Source organism: Megascapheus bottae, chromosome 1, assembly GCF_031878675.1.
Source record: "Megascapheus bottae isolate mThoBot1 chromosome 1, mThoBot2.hap1, whole genome shotgun sequence".
Classification (NCBI taxonomy): domain Eukaryota; kingdom Metazoa; phylum Chordata; class Mammalia; order Rodentia; family Geomyidae; genus Megascapheus; species Megascapheus bottae.
Window position 1 is genome coordinate 103,299,347 of NC_143509.1, and position 23,240 is coordinate 103,322,586.

General features: G+C 55.8%; 1 protein-coding gene across 1 annotated transcript; it reads left to right on the forward strand.

The window, feature by feature from the left end:
- Nucleotides 1–301: 301 nt before the first annotated feature.
- On the forward strand, nucleotides 302–22,660 carry Ubash3a (ubiquitin associated and SH3 domain containing A). The gene is made up of 14 exons (XM_090349671.1): nucleotides 302–470; nucleotides 2,355–2,408; nucleotides 3,111–3,297; nucleotides 4,257–4,455; nucleotides 6,377–6,546; nucleotides 7,386–7,594; nucleotides 11,281–11,401; nucleotides 12,907–13,006; nucleotides 14,079–14,201; nucleotides 15,760–15,852; nucleotides 18,891–19,035; nucleotides 20,364–20,470; nucleotides 21,190–21,299; nucleotides 22,052–22,660. The coding sequence occupies exons 1-14, from the start codon at nucleotides 358–360 to the stop codon at nucleotides 22,187–22,189; spliced, it is 1,869 nt and encodes a 622-aa protein (XP_090205797.1). The 5' UTR covers nucleotides 302–357; the 3' UTR covers nucleotides 22,190–22,660.
- Nucleotides 22,661–23,240: the final 580 nt, after the last annotated feature.

Below are 23,240 nucleotides of genomic sequence, written 5' to 3' on the forward strand. Positions count from 1 at the left end.
GAAAACGCCTCAAGTTGTGCACGTGCCCTTGGGTGTGTGCATGTTAATTTTTTTTTTAAGTTTCCAGTTAAAGCACACATCCATGGACAACGGGGAGAACCGATGGATTTGTGTGGATATGGAATGGGTGCCAGTGTCTGAGGACCTCCATGGAGTGCGGGCCCCAAAACCCACTGTAGAAGCCGCGGGCAGCACCCACGGAGGGAATTCAGACCAACAGTTGCGCAAACAGGATAAGAGCTCGTGGCAAACCTGAAAGGACTTGAGGTTTCCCCTCGCAGCCCCAGCCTCCCTCCCCGGCTCCTCCATCCACTCGTCACAGCTCGCAGGTGCCTCTTGCAGGGCAGGCAGGAAGAGATGGCAGCTGGGGAGACGCAGCTCTATGCCAAGGTCACCAGCAAGCTCAGGGGCCGCAGCCCTGCCTCGCTCCTGGACCCACTCCTGGCCATGGGCTTCCCTGCACACACGGCGTGAGTACTGTGGCTGGCTGAGCTCCGGCAGATCAGACCCTGCCAGGCCTCTCGGACAGAACTGCAGGACCTCCCCACGGGGTGATATCCTGCTAACTTTGCCTTACAGTGCAGGATAGCTTCTCAAACAGGCCCTGTATCTGCTTCCAGGGCGTGAGATGGTCTCATGTTGGAAAGACCACGTCCACTGCAGGGCCGCTGGGGGCCAAGCTCTGGCTGCCCTCTCCTGGAAGGCTGGAAGTACTTGGACCTCTTTTGTAGCCCAGTGACTCTGAAGGTGACATTAAAGTCATCTCAAGCGGTGATATGAGTCTCTAATGCTAGGGCTGGAGGGAGACACATCAGACCAAATTTCTACTAAGTACAGGAAGAGCAGTTTGTACGGAGATGTCCAGTCACGATGGTGAAGGCCTTGTAGAAAGGCCCCGGGGTGGTGGCACCCCATTATAATCTCAGCACGTGTACACACAACTGAGGCAGCAAGATCAGCTCGGACTGCAAAGTGAGACTAATCTTGATAAATAATACATAAAATTCAAATGGCTAATAAAAAGGAAGGAATGGGGGTTGGAGGCATGGCCCAGTTGATAGAGCACTAGCCAATGAGTCACAGTGGCTGATACCAAGTTTAAGTCCCTCTCTCAAAGCTAAAAAGAAGAAATAAGAGAGGAAAGGGAAGAGAGAGGGGGAGAGAGAAAGGAAGGGAAGGGAGGGGAAGGAAGTTCTGGGCCATTCTTCACATGGGAACTTTGAGTGTTAGGAGTCTCCCCTCAGTGAGGGATGGAACCATGCTGACATTGGCTGTAGCTTTCACAGCAAATCTTCTTAGCTCTGGTCCATTTGAGCTAAACAATAAATATACGTTATCAATATGTGTTAGAGACCTGGCGCTCAGGGATGGAGCTCACGTTTGGTGCTGGAACAAAGCCCTGCTCGCACCGGAGGAAAGGGCCTTGAAGTCAAAGTGCCTGCTTCTCCTTCCCTGGTCTGGTAGGCCTCTGCACATCAGGCAGGAGGCCCCTATACCATGTGGCAGGCCTTTGTCACCACCATGGCCCTCAGTCAATCCAGGGTCGGCTGAATGTACATGGAATCAAGCTGGGGGGGGGGTGCATTCACCCTGGCACCTGCCCCCCAGCTGTGGGTCAGCGAGCCGAGGCCAGAGGCAAGGCCTGGCTCTCTCTTCTGAAGCCCTCTCGGCTTCCCCTGCTCAAGCTGTCCATTAGACTAGACACTCAATGATACTTCTTTTTTAAACAGTCAGCACATGCTTGGGGACAGAAATGTGTCTTAGATGTGTCATGGGCGGGCCAGAGCACTCAGCGCAGGGCTCCCTTTCCTGTCCAGTGCCTTAGATGGCCATGTCCCCATTCTCTTCACCGGGAGGGCAGCAGGCCTGGGTTGTCAGGGGCCCAGCAGGACAGGGCCTGTGCACTGGAGAGGCCTCCCTGCTCCATGCCGCTTGACTCTCCTCATCCATCTCTGCTGGACTCTATCCGGTGTCTTCACTCCCTGGGGCACACTGAGGAAGGCCCATGATAGCGGGAGTTGTGGCCAGGGCCCCATGGGTGCTGGGGCCAGGGACCGGCTGTCTGTGCCCCTGGCACATCAGGAGGTTGGACTCTGGGCTGCCTCGGTGAGGAAAGCCCCCTTGGAGTCAGGGCCCAGCCCGGCCTGGCCCAGCCACCTCCAGCATCCGCCAGCGGGTTTGGTTTTGAGTGGAAACACAGAGCGTGGAGACACGGAAGGCGGTCGCGTGGGCAGCCTACCAGGGAGTCCAGCGCCTGGTCCTCCAGGAGGAGCTGAGGGCCCACGGGCAGCTTCTCCAACCCTCTCCCAGAGCATTGGCCATGTTGGTTTGACCATGTGCTTCTGTTCCTTCAGGCTGAAGGCGTTGGCGGCAACGGGGAGGAAAACGGTGGATGAGGCCTCAGAGTGGTGAGTGTGGAGCTGGGCCAGGCTGGGGTGGGAGCTCGCCGTGGAGCTCTTGCTTTATTGACTCCCCTCTCCACCTCTGTGCCCGCCCGCCAGCAGGACGTGCGGGGCCCAGAGCCCTTCTTAGAGACAGAACAGAAACTGCACACACAGATTTCTTCGCCTACAAATCTGGTATAGAGCTCGGTGCATGCTGAATGATAGAGCATGTGCTCAGCATTCTGGTTTCATTCTCAGTGCACACACACACACACACACACACACCCCAAAATAAAGCCAGATGTGGTAGCACTCACCTGTCATTGGGTACAGACTCATATTTTGAATTGTTCTGAATCAAAAGATAATACTGTAGCCACCTACATTTTGTCTAGTTATTTTTGTGGTCTTTAGTTCCCTACTTAATCTAAACTTTGAAATGAATAAAATGTGGAAAATCCCCCCCCCCCCGAAATTTCCAACACTGCAGGGTCTCCGGGGCTGTGTGGCAGCTGGGCTGTGAGTCTAACTGTTCATCTGCCTTCATTTCTCTCTGAGTCCATGGGGGCAGCAGCTGGGGCTCAAGGAGGTGCTCGCTGGCCAGGCCTGGGGCTGCACCCAGCCGGCTGCTCGGTGTGATGCAGACACACTGTGCGCTCAGCCCGCTGTTGGCTTCGGGGCGTCTGGTTCTGGGCACCAGGTAGAGGTGTCTGCTCTCTGTCCCAGGCTGCACGCCCACCGCCACGACCCTTCCCTGGACGACCCCATTCCCCAGGAGTACGCCCTCTTCCTCTGCCCCACGGGGCCCCTGCTGGAGAAACTTCAGGAGTTCTGGAAAGACAGCCAGCGCCAGTGTGCCAGGAACAGAGCTCACGAGGTCTTTCCTCACGTGACCCTCTGTGAGTTCTTCACGGTGAGTGGCGTGGGCCCAGGGCTGACATTGACCTTCTGTGGCCAGGAGGGCCTACCAGCTTGTTTTCACCAGATGGTCCAGAACCATAGCGGGCTCCTCTGCGGTCCTTTCTTTCATCCAGTGAATTCCCATTCACCCTTTCGGACCTGACCTCTTTACGTCTTCTTCTGTAAACATCTCCGGCAGAAGACTAAAAAGAGCGGAAGCCCTGTGGGCGCCACCTCAGTCTTGTGTCCGTCCTGTCCCAGACTCTGCTCCTCTCTGGAGGCAGAGGCTCTTGCCGACTTATCCACTCCGAGACCAAAACAGGGCCTGGAACAGAAGAGTGTCTAACTCCTGCAGATCTGCTGAACATGGAGGCCAGGGCTGCTCAGGACCTGTCTCAGGCAGCTTCCCAGAGCACTGGAAGTGGAGAAGCGGGGGCGGGGGCACACCCATCCTCGGCACCCCCACCTGAGGAAGCTGGAGAAGGACCAGATGGCCAGTGAGCCGTCCTGCTGAGCCTGGCAGCCGGGACAGGGGCGGGGCCAAGTCCTCGGCTAGTTCCTACAGCCCAGTACAAGAGGGAATGGGAGCAAAGCTATGCAGGGAAGAAGCTTCCAGAAGCTTCCGTACCTTCTAATCCCTTGACAGCAGTCTTGTGTGCCTGAGACTCGGTGAGTTCTCAGGACCCAGAGAGAGCTGATGCCAGGTTGCCAGCTCAGGCCCGAGAGGGGCTCCCTGACCCCAGGCCTTCCCAGAAGCAGGGGGACCCCCCTCAGGCTGCCTGGATTAGCCCGAGCAAAGCTGGAGTGTGGGACTAGATCTATAGACGGGGGACACAAGTGACACATGGACCCAACCCACAGCCCACAGCAAACTGAGCAGATTAGGGCGAGAAGGGTGCCGGCCACCTGCCCAGCTCTTTTTAGACAAGTGCAAGCTGAGAAAGCCTTCTCCTCTCCCTCCCTCTCTCTCAGTGTGAAGACCAGAAGGTGGAATTCCTGTATGAGGCTCTAAAGAAAGCTGGGGACAGGGTCCTGGGCTCCTTCCCAGCCGTCACCCCTCTGGCTCTCCATTCCTCTATCAGCTACCTCGGCTTCTTCATCGGCCACAGCCCCGCCGTCGTCATCCGGGACTTCGCCATGGCTTTCGCTACGGAGGCCTCTGTCCTGGCAGGTAGGCAGCCGGCCAGCGGTTGCCACAGATGACTCTGTGGGTCCTGGCAGGCTTGGTGAGCTGGCTTCTCAGGGACAGCAGGTTCTCACTGTCCTGGACAGTCGCTGTCCTCACACAGGCTGGGGCCCTCATCTGCCATTTGTGGCCCCTGGTGGGTCTCACAGAAGGCGGGGACAGAGTGTGGAGACGTAGTCCAAATCCACACGCAGCAGGAAGCCCAGGGGGATTGTATTTGGCAGTGGCTGTTGGCAGATACAGAGAGTTGAGAGGGGGCCACCGGAGTAGATGTCTCTAAATCCAGTGGTGTATCTAGACCAAGGATCAAAGGGACACGCTGAGGGGACACGGCAAAAGGGACATACCGAGGGGGACGCGCCACGCCAGACTCAGGGCAGCCACACCAGCAGAGGCTCACCTGACGTAGGCCACAGCCCAGAGAAGCCGAGGGCACCAGAGGCTGGATGGTCCCCTGTCCACACCTTTGACCTTGAACTTCTGACCCCCAGAAGACAATCAATTCTTACTGAGTCACCCAGAAAATGTTATAGGAACACAATGGCCAGTCCTGGCTCTCTGTCTCACCGCACTCCACCCAGCCTTCCTGAAGAGCCAGCTCAGGGCTCACACCCACCCCGAAACCAAGAAGGCTCAGCCCAAGCCCTCTCCTGGCCTCCCGGGCCAGGCAGGACTGCCCCAGGCCATGTACCATTTAGCCCATGGCAGTTTTGGAGGACTGTTGCGTCATCCAGTTCACGCCAGTCCTGCGTGGACATGGACATGATTCCAGGTGCCGGTGGCAGTGAGAAGACAGGGACCCGTTCAGACACCGGTGCCTCGCCCCCTCAGCCCTGGATGGCTGGAGGGCGGCCAGGCCTCCCGGGCCATGCTGACTCACAAGGCAAGCTGCCCCCACCACAGCCAGGCGTCAGGGAAGGGATTTCCCACCTCCCACATGCACCTGCCAAGGCCGCCTCCGCCCCAGCTCAGGGCTGAGTGCTGAGAATGCTGCTAAAGGCTGGCCCTGTGGCCGGTCCTGTGACCAGTTCTGAGACTGGGCCTGTGGCCGGACCCAGCATCAGGGCTCACCTCTTTGGGCTGCTTTTAGGGAAACAATAGGGCCTGTTCTCTTGTAAGTAATTGTGTGGGGCAGCCACAGCCATGCCGTCCTGAGAATCTGTAGAAGCCCGTGGCTTTTGGCCATTCTTCCCCCCACCCCAGCTAAGTTTGGACCAACAGTTGGCTGAAAGGGGCAGAAGCAGCCTAAAGTTGGGTCTCTCCACAGAATCTGGGCTATTTGCAGCCCGGCCCCAGTGACCAGTCATTCTGGTGACCAGTTGCTGTGTTCACTGAGCTGCAGGGGCCCAGAACAGCCAGGGTCTCCCCTGCAGAGGCCGCCTGAGAAGGGCTCAGCCTCTTGATGACAGTATTGGCCCTGTGGCACACTTACAGTCTGCTCCTTGAGGAATTCTCTCCTGAGACTCCTCAGCCAAAAGCCCTTTACCCCAGCCCGGGCCTGGGGTGCCACGGACCAGGCTGCTGCAAACCTGAGGGCGGCGAGAGAGGAAGGCCCACAGCCTTGGCACAGAGCACCCCCCCTCCTCTACCTGAAAAGCCTGCAATGATCCAACCATTTCCTTCGTGGCTGGAGACTGGGGACGGAGGGCCCAGGCCTCTGCCAGGAGAGCAGGCCGCAGGGCAAACGGGAATGGTTGAGGGGACAGGGAGGAGCTAATGTGAAGGTGTCTCAGCTTATTCCAGACTGGGAGCAGACATTCTGGTGCTGGTGTTCAGTACTCCTCTACGCACCTACCATTCAGGTGCTAGTACTCAGTACCTGGCATTAGGGATAAATGTCTCCTACCCCTATAGTCACCTGACATTCAGGTTCTAGTACCCAGTACCCCTGTGCTTGCTGATCCAGACTGCACAGTGAAGCCCTGCACCAAGCAGCTGCATCTGACGCTGGCCCACAAATTCTACCCTCACCACCAGAGGACCCTGGAGCAGCTGGCCAGAGCCATCGAGCCTGACCACAGTGGCCAGTGGACAGCCGCCTTGTACTCCCGAGACATGCGCTTTGTGCACTACCAGGTGAGACAATCTGGCCCCACCCCAGGGGGGTGACAACAGCCCTGGGCACCGTCTCTGCACTAGAGGAGGGGGCTGTGCCCTTTCCTTGTGCAATTTGGAACCAGAGCTCTTTTGCACATGAGTTGTACTTAGACAGAAATTTCACCACAAATGGTGTTAACCGAGTTCCTGCGAGGAGGAGGCACTGTGATGGATGATGAAGGCATCGTGACTGTGGGGAGCCGCATTGCGGGGCTCCCTCCCCTGGGAACTGACAGGCTCAGAGGCAAGCATGTGGTGTGGCAGTCCTTCCAGACCCAGGGGGCAGATCCACAAGTTCAGAGCAGCCACGTGTCAAGCAAGCAGGCAGGTTAAGGACTTCTACATAAGAAAGAAGAAAGTGAGGGGCCGGGAGTTTGGCCTAGTGGTTAAAGTGCTTGCCTTGCATGCACGAAGACCCTGGTTCGATTCCTCAGTACCACATACATAGAAAAAAGCCGGAAGTGGTGCTGAGGTTCAAGTGGTAGAGCTCTAGCCTTGAGAAAGTCCAAGGACAGTACTCAGTTCCTGAGCGCAAGCCCAGGACTAGCAAGCCACCCCCCAAAAAAAGAAGGAAGGAAGGAAATGGGTCAGTGGCAGAGTAGATGGAAGGGTGGGAGACACACTAACACTTATTTCTAAACCCACCCAGGGTTCCACCCTGCTGCACTTGACTATATTTTATGCTGAGCGTCAGTCAGTAAGAGTATGGTGGGGTCTTGGAACGCATCAGCCTTGCCAGAAAACCAGGTGCAGACAGACCGGCCTCTCGGTGCTTCCCAGCCTGGGCTGCAGACTGAAACCCTGCACCTCCCTTCCAGACCCTGAGGGCCCAGTTCCAGTACCAGCCCCAGAACGAGGACGAGCTGGCACTCAGCCCGGGCGACTACATCTTCGTGGACCCCACACAGCAAGGGGAGGCCAGCGAGGGCTGGGCCCTGGGGACCTCGGCGCGGACAGGCTGCAGAGGCTTCCTGCCGGAAAACTACACCGAGAGAGCCAGCGAGGCCGACACCTGGATTAGGCACAGGTGAGTGCTGCCTCGCCACACCCCACAGACCACAGCTAGCTCCGGTCGGCTACCACCCGCCATCCGCGGGCACGTCGATGATGTGCTGCTTGACCGTGCCATCACTTGCAGTCTACGCAGGTACCCAGGGCACATTGTCAGGCCTTCCTGGCTGGTTTGTGGACGATGTTCAGGAACACAGACTGTTTTCCACTACTGTTTGGACGTGGTGACGTCAAATGTAAACTACTTCCTCCTCGTGGGCATCCTGAGTGACTCCCCGGCTTCTTTATGCCTCTGCCAGTGTGTACCCTGCTCCCTGCAGAGGGCTCCCACGAGACCAGTGATTGGAGCACTGGTGAGGAGAGGGAAAGGCAGCGAAGCCCATGTGGTACTTGGTGCCCGGAGCCATCAGACCTGGGAGGCAGGGACAGGCCTGGGAACACCCCGGCAAGGCCACCTTTCTGTCCCCGGGAGTGTTGACCCAAAGCCGCTTCATTCATTGTACCTCCTCGAAGTTCTCAGCATGGCCACCAGCCACACAAGTGGGGAACTGCAGGCATGCGCTCCGGCTGGGCCCCCTTGTGGCAGAGAGAGGAATTGCACATGGCAGTTCACTGGTCATTCGGGGCACTGGACACTCACCTAAACCAGCCCTCTGGCCCTCTATGCTGGTGGTGCTGCAATCCCCTGGCCTTGTTAGGTGCTCCTAGCAGAAGGCCAGGAGTTATCCGGGGGTGACTGCAGAGGAGGAGCCACTCCGTGTCTCTGCGGAGGGCAGTGAGGGGACAGGTGCAGCCCCACCAGGGGCCAGAAGGCCGGGCCCCAGGTCACAGCTGAGGAGAGCCCGCTGCCAGCTGCCAGCCCACACGAGAGCATTGCCAACACCCAAGATGTTCTGAAACCACAGAGCAAATCCTCAGCAATTCATGAGACACAACGGAGGAACTATTATGGCCTGTGTCGCTCAAGTCCTATGCTGAGCTTCTGACCCTTTTAAGAGACTGGCCTTTAAATTAGTCAATTGAGGTCCAATGAGGTCAGTCTGGACATGTTTTATGAGATGTTTTTATGAGGCCCCCAAGGTGGGTCGCTCTGACATGAATGGTGCTTTATTGGAGAGGTTCAGAATCAAAGAGTTGTCATGGGGGCGCAGGAAGAAGGTCCCGTCTGCAGGCCAGGAGACAGTCCTTAGGAGGCGCCCCCCTGCCACACCTTCTCCCTGGACTCCCGGCCTCCAGGTCTGGGAAACAAAGGTCTGCCACTGTGTGTCTGGAGCATCAGGACAGTGACCTTGTGTATGAAATTCCATAGACTGCAGCTGGGCCCTGGAAGAACACAACCACTCAGTGAAAACCAAATACCAAACTGCTGTGCCCTTGCCATCCGCCATGGCCGACAGCTCCCCCCCCCCCACCCCCCCTCCCGCAACTCAACTTCACGGGAAAGACAGGCAAGAAAACACAAAAAGTACCCTTCCACTTTCAGAGTGTGAAGCTCACAGATGGTTTTGTAGATCACAGGTTCTACTGTCTTGAGATCAAGCCACACATGGGGAGGGGGAGCCCAGCCTTGCCTGCAGAAAGAAACCGACTGCCATTTCCTGTGTTAAAAGAGAGCTCAGCACCGTGTCCTCTGCTTACCGTGTGACCACGGGCGGTTCCCGAGTGGGTCTCAGCAGCCACCAAAGCCTGCATTCCCTACCTGCTGCACTGACAATAGGAGAATTCATAAAAATGGAACTGTGGGACCTGTACCCCTCCCTTCAACAAGTTTACAAGAAATGGTAGGCCACAAGGAAGTAGACAGAGACCCAGGACTCTGCAGACAAAGGAGCGGAGCATGAACTAAATCCAAACACCCCACAGACAGCCGATCCTGCCAGCTTGTCGGTATGGTGTCAGGGAGACCACTGGGGTACAGTACAGAGGGTGGTGTCCAGCTCGGAGCAGGTCCCAGGAGGCGTGCTAGGAGCTGCTGCCAGATGTAGGAGAACCTGGGGCTTGAGGGGAGGCCCCCCCAGCAAATAGTCACACATGAGCTGGATAAACGAAACACACCATCTCCCTGACTGAGAAAAGCCACCCACAGGAGTAATCGCTCCTCAGAATGGATCTCAAGTTTGATGCAAGTCCAAGGAAAACATCAGTGGGGCCACTCGTGTCATTGGATGAATGGAAAGTGTAGCTGCAAGAATAAACCAAAGTGCTGAGAAGACACTGGAAAATAGAAACAATGGTAGGCGGTATTAATCCCACAAGATGGTACGTGCACAGAACATGGAGTAGGGTCCTGGTTTGAAGGAAATAGAAAACAGAGAAGTGACTGGGCCAGGCAGAGGAACTCATCCAGCATTCTAGGCAAGAAACACCTCTCACGAGGACGGGAAGAAAATAAAGGGTACGTGATATCCCACATCATTCACCCAAATAACTTCCCAGTAAAGAAGTTAACAGAATGAAATCGGTTTCCAAACAGCAGGCGTGTAACACTCATTTTGTGTCTGAACTCTGGGCTCGTCAGCTCTGAAGGCTCAGAGGCCATGGGAAGAGTTTCAAAAGCTGGGTTCAGCCGTCTGTCTTCAACAATGACTGAGACGGGCTTGAAATGCAAGGAGTCTGTGTGTGTTAACTCATAACGAACGCAACAATGCGAAGAGCCAAGCCACGAAACGCTTTTCTGAAGACAATAATGAGTCGCCATTCCCTCGAGGGCCGCCCAGCTGAGCAGATGGCCTGCTCCACATCACCCAGCCCTTGGAATGCACCAGCTCTGGCCCCAGAGCCCCAGAGCCTGTACTGGAGTCTGACTTCACTCCACTCACCAAAAGGCTTTATTTTTCTGTTCTTTTTTTCTTTTTGCCTCTAACATGGCTTGAACGTAGGGCCTTGCACTCTTAGATTTCTTGCTCACTGCTGGAACTCTACCACTTTGAGCCATGTCTCCCCTCTGGCTTTTTTGCTGGTTCATTGGAGATAGAGTTTCAAGAACTTTTCTACACGAGCTGGTTTTGATCTGTGACCCCCCCCCCCCAGGTCTCAGCCTCCTGAGCAGCTAGCGTTACAGGTGTGAGTCACTGGAAGCCAGCTACCATGATCCTCAAATACAAAGGTTTCATTCTAGAATCACTAGGAAAAAGGTACCCAGGCCCTGAAGGGAAAGAGAATAACTGTAAAGATGGAGATAAGTCAGAGCGGGACCAAGTTCCTGTTCCTGTGATTAAGGAGCCTCTCCAGGGACAGAGGGGTTTCCGATTTTAGGGTTTAGTCATTTACTAACAATATTAACCCAGGTGAGCATATCGCTAGCAAACTAGATTCCTTCCTGCCACGCTGGCAGAAAGCCTTTCTAGGAAGTGAGTCAACAATGTTCCATCACCTTGGAAGCAGCCTCCTCCTCCCTCGTGCTCTCCACTGGACAACACAATGATGCCCCAAGCCCCTAGCCAAGGCCCTGTAGTATGAAATAACATGTGGTCGACTAGCTGGGTGTGGTGTCCTGGCCGGGCTGATAAATGAAATCAGCTGGGGGAAGAGTTAGATGGACAAGGCCACCGCCACTCACGCTAGCTGCTCCAGAGCCCCTGCCCCCAGCCCCGAGCCCACCTGCAGAGGATCTGTCCTGGTGCACACATCCGCAGCCCGTGTGCTTCCGGGGCCACGGCACAGCCCCTTTGTTCCCAGCCTTGTCTCTCCTCCCCTCCACAGGACATACACCTTTAGTCTGGACCTGAACTCCAGGAAGGACGGGGAAGCCAGTGGCAGGCGAAGTGGAGACTTCCACACTCCAGCCATGCCCAGGAGCATTGGCGGTGCGCAGGCTTTGCAGGTAACAGAGCCCCGCTTTACAAGTACACCAAGCAAAACCCCAGTCACGGGGTCAGCTTTTGCTCTGTACTCAGCCTTCCCTGCGGCCCTGAGGCAGTGAGTGGGCCTGCGGGACTTTCCGGGAGGCCAGCGTGCTGGCCAGGTCAGGTCTGTCCTCCCACAGCTGAGAGCGCTGTTCCTGTACTTCACCAAAGAATGGGGGCAGACACGCACCCCGTAACTGTGTGGCCTGGAGGCCAGACTGTGTGTGGCCCCAAGAGGAGGACATGGTCCAGGGGTGCTGCCAACCGCCACAGCCTCCCTCAGACCCAAAAGAAACAGCAGAACCCCATCCTCCAGCTCCTCCTATCCAGAGGTTTGGTGCCTAACCATCCAACCGGCTTTGGAGGAAAGAACTCAAAGTCAGCATCGTGCTTCTTTCAGCTCTCATCACTATGATAGGAGCAGGAGTTGATCAACTTAAACCAGGAAAGGTTCATTTGGGCCATGGTTTCAGGTCCTCAGCCCTCCATCACTTGGCCCCAAAAGCTTGGGCCAGGGGCAGCTCTGTGTGTCATAACAAGAGCCACTGGGGACTGGAAAGCCAAGGAGAGAGGAAGGGGCCCGGTCTTACTGCACTGTAAAAGGCCCACCCCCAACTTCCTCTCACTAGGCCCCACTTTCTAAAGGTTTCACCACCCAGGCATCAACCCACAGTCTTGAGGGTTGACATTCACAATTCAATCTAGAGCACACTGTAGTGAACAGGAGCAGCTCTGTTTTCCTCCTGGTACTGTCCCCCTAATCCCACACATTTCCATGGTATTGGGCAGACAAGTCATCTAGAGACGAGTTAAACCAGGAAGGTGTGCAGAGTCTAAACAGACATGAGGCATGTGTGTGAGGGACTTGACCTCCATGACCTTTGCGCTCCTGGAGGGTCCTGGGACCCACCCCACCTACCGCAAGAGTGACAGGCCACTCCACCTCCTCTCCTTAGCGCTGGGATCAGCCAGCTTATGGATAGACAGCAAAGAGGATGGAGGGCTCAGAGGCAGCTCATTTATCTAAGCACCTGGATGAGCCAGGCCACGGTGTGCTAGAGGAAAAGAGGATGGAAGGATGGATGCGTGGATGATTGGATGGATGACTAGATCATATAGTAATAATATAGTATAGGAGTGGGAGTCAGGGAGAGCTAGAGAGCGGGAGAGAGACAGAAGGAGATTCCCCTGTCTCTGTGGAGTGATGAGGACTTGGAAGAAACAGAGAGGAGCAGTTGGCAGGCTGTGGGATGCACCAGTCCTCCCTCTTCATTTCTCCATGTTGGCACAGTACCCAGGAAATTTGGGGTTGGAAGAAACCAAGGCATGCTCAACCTGGTTCCCAGCAAAGCTTTGGCCACCAAGGCTGCACCTGCTTCCCGTAGCGGGCAGGCCAGCTACAGGCCAGCTGTGGGCACTGGACGGGCAGCTGCTAGGGGAAGAGTAACAGTTCTGTCTCCCGGGCCCTGGCCCGTGTCCGCAGGCCGCCGTCTTGAGGAGGAGTGTGCTGGTGGTTCGCCATGGGGAGCGGGTCGACCAGATCTTCGGGAAGTCCTGGCTCCAGCAGTGCTCTGCACTGGATGGTAGGTGGTCTCCCTGGGGTCCCGACGGGAGTGTGTGCATCCAACACAGTAGAACTCCCCCTCCATGCCCTCAGGTGGCACCACATCTCAACGGTGACACCCTAGCCTGGCCCTCATGGGGCTGCTGGAAGGTAATGCCAGCTCCAGGAAGAAGCTGGGAAGGCGGGGCATGGAGGGCGTGGCAGAAGGGCACCCCACTGGGCGCTCACTGGCTCTGCCTCAGAGCCTGGCGCTGAGCTCTGGACAACACCTCTCCACCGTTTCCACCACAACTCCCCCATCTCCCCTCTCTCTGGTGAAAGGTTGTCACTGGTCTCTGGTCCCCCAGCAGGCATATGGTAGGGCAGGTAGGATGGTAGGATTTACACCGGACTGGTAAGAGCTTAGAAGTCAAGGTCAAACTCGAGTGGGCCCAAGTGCTGGGCGGCATTGCTGGGAGAAGGCCTCAGAAACACACTCAGCCTTCGACCCATTAGCCAAACAATGCCTGAAGAGAATCTTGCTGTGAGGTCCCCACTGCCCCTGCCAGCAGCAAGCTGCACTTAAAGCTAGGAGAAAGAGCGGGCACCGCAGGCACACACCTTCACGGGGCTGAGCGCTGAGGATCGCAGTTCAAAGTCAACCTGGGCGTGGAAGTCCCCAGGAGACTCATCTCCAATTAACCACTCAAAAACAGGAAGTGGCACTGTGGCTTCAAATGGTAAAGGCAGAAGCCGAGAGCACCAAGAGCTCAGGGACAGCACCCAGGCCCTGAATGCAAGCCCCAAGGGGCATGAGATTTCATAGCTGCTGCCAGCCTGAGTGCCCCCAGCTGAGCGAGGTCAGCCATGGAGGCACGTGGCCCTCCACCATATGAATGGATCTTCCCGGGCCCCGATCCTGGACTGGCCCCCCGCCCCGCCCTGTGTTGGTGGAAAGCCATGTTTGCTGCTCAAGTGGAAGCCACGCCGCAGAGCACTGCAGAAACAACATGAACCCCACAGCGTAGCTAACCTGGGCCTTGTTCCTGCGGTTGGGGACACACGTGTGCTGACGGGGTGAGCATGCACTTCTGACACCGTCTCTGCTTTAGGAAGGTACCACAGGCCAGATCTGAACTTCCCTCGGAGCCTGCCCCGGAGAAGCAATGGGGCCAGAGACTTTGAAAATGACCCACCATTATCCTCTTGTGGTATTTTCCAGGCCAGACTTGCAGGTATGTTGGCAGGCCCTGCTACGCTCCAGCAGGAGAGTGGTGGTAATGGTGGCGGCAGTGGGGAGGAGGAGGAGCAGGAGGAAGAAGAGGAGGAGGGGGAGGAGGTGAAGAGGAGAAGGAGGAGGAGGAGCAGGAGGAAGAGGAGGGGGAGGAAGAGGAGGGGGAGGAGCAGGAGGAAGAGGAGGAGGAGGAAGAGGAGGAGGAGGAGCAGGAGTAGGACCAGGAGGAGGTAAGGAGGAGGAGGAGGAGCAGGAGGAGCAGGAGGAAGAGGATGGGGAGGAAGAGGAGGAGCAGGAGCAGGACCAGGAGGAGGGGAGGAGGAGGAGGAGGAGGAGGAGGAGGAGGAGGAGGAGGAGGAGGAGGTGAAGAGGAGGTGGAGAAGGAGGAGGAGGAAAAGGAGGAGGAGGAGGAGGAGGAGGTGAAGAGGAGGAGGGGAGGAGGAAGTGAATAGGAGAAGGAGGAGGAGGGGGAGGAGGAGGTGAAGAGGAGAAGGAGGAGGGGGAGGAGGAGGTGAAGAGGAGAAGGAGGAGGAGCAGGAGCAGGACCAGGAGGAGGTAAGGAGGAAGAGGAGGAGGAAGAAGAGGAGGAGGAGGATAGCGGCCCTTGCCTCATACCCTTTTCTTTTTTCTTAAGGCAATGTTTCTTAATAAGAATCCTCCTAAGATTAGGAGACGTTTCCCCTCCTTTAATGCCTCATATCCTTTGAGGTTAATGTTCACATCCTCCTCACTGCCAGCTGTGAAAGGTGGTGCGCAGAAAGGTTAGGTGACTCACTCAAGGTCACACAGCCAATAAGTGGAATCACAGAGATACGAACCTGAAAATGAATGGGGAAGTCGGGAGGAATGAAAGGCAGATCCGGAGAAGGGAGAGGAGGAAAAATATCAACCACTGTGTGTACCAAGCACGTCATTTTAAAACTTCAAAACTAAATCCTGCTATTGATTTCAGTGCAATAGCACACTGGCTTCCCTGTTCAAAGTTCAACGTCTTGGTGAGCGGGGCCACTCTGACTGTGACACTCTCCCTCTGGCCAGACTCAGATCTTCCTGGCTGAAGGCCTGTCACTGGCCACTGGAGAGGTGCCAAACTGAGCCCTCCTCTGCCCGCACTCCTTGTCACACGGGCTCCTCCATGGGTCAGAATAGCAGTAGAGAACGTCTCACCTGCCAATCTGTTCTGCCTTCGGATCCCTCCAGCTGCTGTGCTTTGGCTCCGTCAGTCCCTGGGTCATCTGGTTTTGGGCTCGAGCTCAGGGCCGGGGGCTGTCCCTGGGGCCTTTTCCTCAAGGCTAGTGCTCTACCCCTTGATCCATAGGGCCACTAAATTCATTTTGTTGTTGTTGGTTGTGGGGCTTGACGAGGCCATCTCTTTTGTCCCTTAATATCATGTAGCAACAATGACCAGAATGTGGTGGTCACAGGCCCGCATACACGCAGGCGTCCTGACGGGATGGGCAGTGGTGGGGACAGCGGGGGGGTACTCAGGAGCCTGTCCCAGGCCTGCAGTGCTGCTAATGATTTAGGACAAAGCTTACTGTCCACCTGCCGTTTCCCAGGGGACGCTCTGCTGGACAGCAGTCTCAGGGTCGTGGCTGTCTTCGCTTCCCCAGCCCTTCGTTGTGTGCAGACGGCCAAACACATCCTGGAAGGTGGGTGAGAAACTCTGTGGGGTCCACCAACTGGCTTGACTTGGAGGCGGCTCTCTAAGGACAGCCAGGAGGGAGAGCCGTGGCTACAAAGCCCGCAGAACCACCAGCCCTCCGACCTCTCCACGGCACCAGCGCTGACTGAGTGCCAGGACCGCTGTCACACTGTCCACCTTACCCTCTCTCTGCCAGAGCTGGGAACCAAGGTCCCTCCTAAGTCCAAAATGTAGGCCTCTTCCCTGGCAAGGCCCGTGGGAACTCTGCAGCATCTCCCAGGCTGGTTGGGTCAGGAAGCCTGCCAGCCCTTCAGCAGCTTCCATCCCAGGAAGAAAGTCCCCGCCCACAGGCTGTGGTGTGGAAGGTGACCTGGGCCTGCCACCAGCCTGTCACCTGTCCCCGTGGTATGAGAGGCTGCACTCGTATTATTCCACAGCTCCTACATGGAATAAGCATCAGAAACAGGGGCAGTGGGTCTTCACAGAAGGCGCTCCTGGGACGATGAGGAGAAGGACCAACACAGGCATCAGGCCCAGCTCTGGCCCAGGCCCAGCTGCGGCCCAAGCCCATGCAGGGAAGGAGTCCAAGAGCCTTCCAGAGGCAGACAGGGGCAGAAACCTGGCCAGGGACAGGGCTCAGTCACAAGACCTGCCCGGACACTGTCACCAGCCATTCCCTTGTATTGTCAGAACTCAGTTTCTTTAGCCAGAGTCTAACTATAAGGAACAAAATCTGTTCTGTCACTAATTCACCCTGCACGCATTGAACCCGTGCACTGGTTTCTTCCCTCCTGCATCCTGAGGCTTCGTCGTCCCTGAGCCATTATGGTAGCATCGGTAAGACAGAGGCCCATCGTCTTACCTCCTGAAGCGGAAGCTTGGGTATCAGTCACCTGCCCTTCCTCTCTGGGTCTCGATTAGATGAGTCCCATCAAGATTAATGACCATTTTTTAAAAACCTCAGCTGGGGTCCAGTAATCCCCACGTGCAGATGTTATTTGATGGCAGATGTGGACTAACCTGGAGATGAACGAAAGCTTTCCAGCAACACTCCTCATCAAGACACACACGCATGCACACATGCATGAGCGTGCACCCGTGCACACGCACAGACACAAGTGTTGGAAGTTCATTCCACTGTAGTAGGACAGACTGCGAGCCGTGGCTGGACAAGTTACTTCCTCAGAGTAGTGACCTCAGCCCAGGTTCTCCCAGCTTCTGTGGGCCACAGACCACGGACCTGGCCCATGCAGAAAGGAAGGAGAGCCTGGGGTGGAGTTAGAGAGGTGCAGCCATTAGAGAGATAGAGCTAGCGAGTTAGAGAGATAAAGAAGGAAAGGACAAACTCTTTCGGGCTGTTTGTCCTGAGCTCTTCAGTTTGAGGATAACTTCACTGACTATGAAGGCAGTCATCAGAACACAACGTCATTTTGTTCCTGGTTGTTTAAGATAGCTGTATTTATCAGTAATTCAGTAGATGTAAACTAGTCGAGAAGCACACACAGAAAAGGCAGCACATCTGTCGGGCACATTTTGTTCTAAGCCACACGCGCTGTGGTTTTCCTTTATCCCTCAGAACCAGTTTGGTTTCCGTCCCCAGCAGGCTGTCCATGGCCAGCTGGCCCAGATTACCACAGGTGGGCTGTGTTCACTGGAACACGCCGCCACCGTCTCCTCAGAGGCCGTCATCCCAGTGCCAAGCTCTTTTTCAGTAAGGACTCTAACCCTCCATTACCTGCTGGCCTTTCTTACGTGGTGCCAAATAGAAAGATCAGGGATATGGCAAAGAACCTTGAAAAACATTTTTATAATTTTTATCTGTGTTTGTCATTGTTGCTGGCTTTTCATTCTTCACATGTTCCAATTTTTTTGGAATTTTTTAACCATTTTTGTTACTTTGATCTCTTGCACACAAAGAGTACCCCAAAAACATTTTGAACAATGCTAATGTTAGTGTTTCTAACACCATCTCTTACCAGCTCTTCTCCACATACAGATAACACTGATGATGATGATGATGATGATGATGATGATGATGATGATGATGATAAAACCGGTCCACAGGACACAGGGTATGAATCCTGTGTTGACTCAGATATACAAAGATTGCTCAGGTTTCCTCCTGAGTCTTCCAATCTGGTCAGCCTGTTTCTCAGATAATCATGAGATGCCAACACATAAAGTTTTGTGGAACTTCAACGTTGGTGGCTATCAGGATAGATCTGCTCAAGTGTGTCCCATAGAACTGTGGCTTGCAGAGAGTCCAACCCCAGGAAACACTCGAACCCACGTTTCATATCATGGTCACAGCCTGGAGGAAAGGCAGGAGCCCCTCAGCTGAGTCTATTGCTGTTTCTAAAGGCACTCGATGGGGGAGGGAGAGGGCATCCCATGGCCTTAGGGGAGAGAGGGCCATAGAAGCATTTCCAACGCATACACCCGGGTCCCCACCAACTTCACCCCTTTATCTCCCTTATCCTCTCCTTTCCTAAAACAATTGCAAGAGGTGTACTGCTGTGTTCTCATGCCACGGTGGTAGAAAACCACCATGCTCATCCTTACGAACCCTCCTCCTGCTACCGCCTCTCAGCAGAGCCTCTTGGACTCTCCCGTCACCCTTTTGTAGTTGATCTCTCGCGTCATCCACATCCTTCTCGTGAATGGCTAGACTGTCCACGCCCTCCAGGTGCGTCCTTACTCTTGCCCCAAGGGTGAAGCTGCCATGTTGGTTTGGCTGTAGAGCTGTGTTGAGGATCAGGATACCTCTTGAGACGGCCTGCTGCCTGCATCGCCTCCCCAGCTCTGGCAGGAAGCCTTTTCCTCCTGACACACCGTGTTCTCCTCGAATACCTACAGTTGGCAGCGTGGGCCTCAGAAATAGCATGGCCGTGCTTAATCCCAGAATAATATTTGCCAAGAAGAAAACTCAGCGTTGGAAGATCTTCGCCAGACTCACGGACAGTCAGGGCTGGCTGGCATGAGCTCAGTTACATAAAATCTAAGAAGCTGCCATCTGTGACTGACACTGTGTTATGTTAAACCTAGAACTCAAACTGGAGACAAAACTGAAGATCCGAGTGGAGCCCGGGATCTTTGAGTGGACAAAGTGGGAGGCCAGCAAAACCATCCCGACCTTCATGACCCTGGAGGAGCTGAGAGAGGCAAACTTCAACGTGGATACTGACTACAGGTACACGCCACTGGGCTTTGCTGGGTCTTGTGGAACATGGCAAGGGGACTTTGTTCAAGAGTCCCTTTCAGGGGGGAGGAGGAAGAGGAGGAGGAGGAGGAGGAGGAGGAAGAGGAGGAGGAGGAGGAGGAAGAGGAGGAGGAGGAGGAGGAGGGGAAGAGGGAAGCAAACTCAACATTCAGCCCCATGGGTGAGAACAGGCATGGGTGGTGGGTATTCAGCAGGTAGGGGAAGTCCTGCTAAGCCAGTCTAACAGGATTCCTGGTCAAAATGTCACCCTGGTCTGGTGCAAAGGAGGTGAGATGGCCAAGGATGTCCCCAAACAAGATGGACCTCAACTTGTGGCCCCACAGTTTTTGTCTTTTTAATACAAAATAAATTCAGGCTGAGGCATGAGGAAAGATGAGAGACTGACAGAGAATTATTTGGCAAAGTGAAAGAGAAAGGAAGACACCAACTTAAGGCCGTGGGGCATTAAGAAGAGAGCACCCTGCTTTCCAACATCGGGGGTGCTTATGCTGAAAATCAGGGCAGGGAGTGTCGTTAGTGCTCTTTGGTTTGAGCGTGTGGCATGTTTCAATCACAGTATTTCAATGCTATCAGTGGCCTTCAGACAGCAAGCCTCGATCAGATCTTCAGTCCAGGTTATTGTGGCATTGGTTATCTGGCTTCTTTTTCTCTCAAAAATATTTCTGTGATCCAAGAAATCATTTTACTAAGTGTCCTCCGGGCATTTCTTAGGTGCATTTCTTCAGAGAGGCAGAGTAGAAGTGTAGCTTTTCTACCTTAAGCTAGAAAGAGAAAAGCATGTACCCTCAATCAAGCTATTCATTTAAATAGCGTTTATTATTAATAGTGTTTATTCATGTTTTGTGCCAGTCCTAGGGTTTGAACTCAGGGCCCAGGTACTGTCCCTGAGCTTCTGTTGCTCAAGGCTAGCTTTCTCTCACTTGAGCCACAACACTGCGTCCAGCTTTTCTCTTTCACAGTCTCACAGACTCCTGCCTTGGCTGGCTTCAACCCACCGTCCAGCCCTCCACCCGGGGAAGAAGGTCTAGAAGGCGTGGCCAGGCCTGTGGGGTGGGGGGGAGTCGTTACCCTCTTCCACAGTGGCCAAGTTGTGCAGCTGCAGTGTGAGGAAGAGTGGTGCTGGAGACTCACCCCCCAGCAAGCCCTGTCCCAGCGTGGACCCCACCACTGGCTGTCCCTACTGACCGGGCGTGGGCCGTGTCAGTTGGAAGACCAGCCCCCTCCCAGACATTTCAACCTGCACTTCTGGTCTCCCAGAGGCACCAGGGCATCGGCCACACCGTCTCTCCCCCTTCCAGGCCCGCGGTCCCCTGCAGTGCCCTCATGCCAGCTGAGAGCTATGAGGCGTATGTGGACAGATGCGCCGTGAGCGTGGGGAGGATCTTGGCTGTCTGCCCTCCGGATGGTATGTCCCTCCCTGGATGCCTGCACCGGGAGCAGCTGGGCGCCAGGGCCTTGCCTGTAGCATGGAAGCCACCCAAGTTCCAAACCGACTAAGGACCCCACCTCCCCAGCCCCGAGGTGCACACAGCAGAGCGTCCTGGCTCTGCCAATGAGTAAGTGCGTATGTGAGACTCCAATTCTAGATGTGTGCCATTCAGAAACCCACAATGGCTAGATCCACACAAACCACTCCTTCCAAATGCCTCACGTCAGCTTGGAACAAAGCAGGACAGGAAGAGATAGCGTGGCCTACCGGCTACTCAACCAACTTTCCCGGCTTCGCTTTGTCCAGAATGAAGCACCCCTCCCAGCTGGCCGGGGCACTTGTGTCCCCTGTGGACACAAGTTCTCTGAGCACCCTTACCTAAAGCAGGAGGCATCTCGGCTATTGTGGTAAGCCAGCAGACACATCCAGAGCAGTTAGGTCAGCCCGCAAGGCAGCGGCCACCCCTGTGAAGTGCATCCAGCAACAGAGCACGGTGGCTCAGACTCCCCCCTACACCATTCCGGAAGCTCCCAGGCGAGTGCCACCCCCAGGCCGAGTATGCAGAAGTAATGCATTCCGCTTTCTTGCACAAATAGGAGGCTAAGTTGCTCTTGAGCCTCTACCAGCCATGCCTGCTTCCTGCCCCTGGGGTCTTGCTAGATTTGCTGTGATAATGGGGTGTCTCTTTACTCCAGCGGGCGTCACCCTCATCGTCAGTCATGGCTCCTCGCTGGACTCCTGCACCAGGCCGCTCCTCGGGCTGCCGCCCCGGGAGTACGGGGATTTTGCCCAGCTGGTAAGAAAGGTACGTGTCTTTCACGCCTCTTTGGGCCATGGTCAGGCACCTCCAGGCACAGACTCACCTGTGCTGCCCCCCCAGGGATGACAGGACACACTGGCACCCTGGCGCACAGGATGCCGGGCCCTGTGTGAGGGCTTCTGGTCAGGTGGCTTGGCCCCACCTGTGCCCTCTGCTGCCGTCAGTGTGAAGAATAAGATGCAGGGCATTTTAACATCAGTTTACCAATTTCTTACAACTCTAGTAGCAACACAAATGGTCCAGTAAAGAGTGACCCTGGTCAGAGGCCCTGGGTTCAAACCCTATCACCCCTCAAAAAAAAGGGGGAAAGGTAAAATAAAGCAAGCTGTTAAACAGCAGCAGCAGCAACAAAAAGTCTCCACGGGAATCCATTCCAGCCCATCCATTTCACAGAAGGAGAAATGGGATCCTAAAGGCCCAAGCTGCACTTTTTCTGGGGTCTAAGAACTCAGGAGGGTACCACATGTGAAGCCCCTCGGTAGGTGGTGGCAGAGCATGGGCACGAGCCGGTCATTCTCTGTGCTGAGGACTGTCCCGTGCATTCTACAACCAGTAGTCCCACCTGACCTGCCCTCGGCCCCCAGTGTGGCAGTCCTGGCCCAGAGTTGACAACTCCGTGGCAGTTGGTGGCATGATTCCCTGATGGTCCTCTTGGGCATACAAATGCCTGCGAGCAGTGTAGAGCTACTCCGAAGTTGATTGGCTTGGTCTAGGACGGCTTTCACACTCCATTCCAGATCCCCTCTCTGGGAATGTGCTTCTGCGAAGAAAACCAGGAGCAGGGCCGGTGGGAGCTGGTGAACCCCCCGGTGAAGACGCTGACACACGGGGCCAACTCGGCCTTCAACTGGAGGAACTGGATCTCAGGCCACTGAGCCAACCTGACCCTCCTCATCCCCTGGTGGTGAAGAGGTGGCAACCACGGGCAGGGCCACGGTGCCCACCGCTGGTGTGCCAGTGACCGAGACCTGGAGAAACATGAAGCCCTCTGGATCACCCCCGACCCTGGCTCCTGCTTTGGTCATCCACGGCTGAGCTGCAGGAGTGCACGGCAGAGGCCAGCACGCCACGCCAACCCAGCTCACCACGCAGCACACCTGGGCAGGACCTGGATGCTCCTTCCCAGACGCAGTGCTTCGTGAGACACATCCAGGACACGCTCCCTTTTTCTATTTTGGGCACTCTAAGCATGTCCACACCAGCTAAGAGTCAATAAAGTGTTCAAGGGGCCACAGCCGGCCCGAAGCCAGGGCGTGAGGCTTCTCATTTCTATCTATGACGCTGGGTGATTTGGCCCATATCCACAGCTCACCGTGCTGATGGCAGCCCGTGTCTAGGAACGTAACCCACAGTGTAACCTCAGCATGGCCCCCTCCAGGGCTGTCCTGGGGGAGGGGAGGCTCACACCAGCAGAGCAGCCAAGGGGCAGGGGAGGGGTGGGGAGGGCAGGACAGGCGACACTCTGCAGGGCTGCTTCTCTGGGAGATTTTGGCTTGACACACATCCCTGGAATGACAGGGGTGGACATGGCTCTGGGAGAGAAAGCAGAGGCAAGGTATGGGCAGACAGCAGGACATGTAACCGGCTGGGACCACGACGGAGCCTGAAGCCCAGTCCACGAGCCGGAGCTGGCCTGGGGGCAGCCCGGCCCCTCGGCAAGTGGCAGGAGTCCAAGGGGGATCCTGAAGTCCGTAGAGAGGGTGGAGGGCAGAGCCCTGCGGTGCCAGCCGGGGCTCCTGCGGCCTGAGGCACATGCCCCAGCTCTGGTCCATGAGCAGGGCACACTGTGCCACCTGTCTTCCCGGTGTCTCCTCATTGTGTGTGCTTGGTGGGGGGAGATCTTACAGCCCATATCCCATACCCCTCCTCCAGAGCCACCCTGTCCCTGGCACTGCACAAAACCCAGGCCAAGGGGTGGGCGGAAAC

Bases quoted from the DNA above. Each gene is read 5' to 3' on its own strand.
- Ubash3a (XM_090349671.1), top strand. From the start codon at position 358: ATGGCAGCTGGGGAGACGCAGCTCTATGCCAAGGTCACCAGCAAGCTC. The intron at 3,298-4,256 runs GTGAGTGGCGTG...CCTCTCTCTCAG, and splicing joins CCCTCTGTGAGTTCTTCACG to TGTGAAGACCAGAAGGTGGA. The intron at 21,300-22,051 runs GTACGTGTCTTT...ACTCCATTCCAG, and splicing joins TTGCCCAGCTGGTAAGAAAG to ATCCCCTCTCTGGGAATGTG.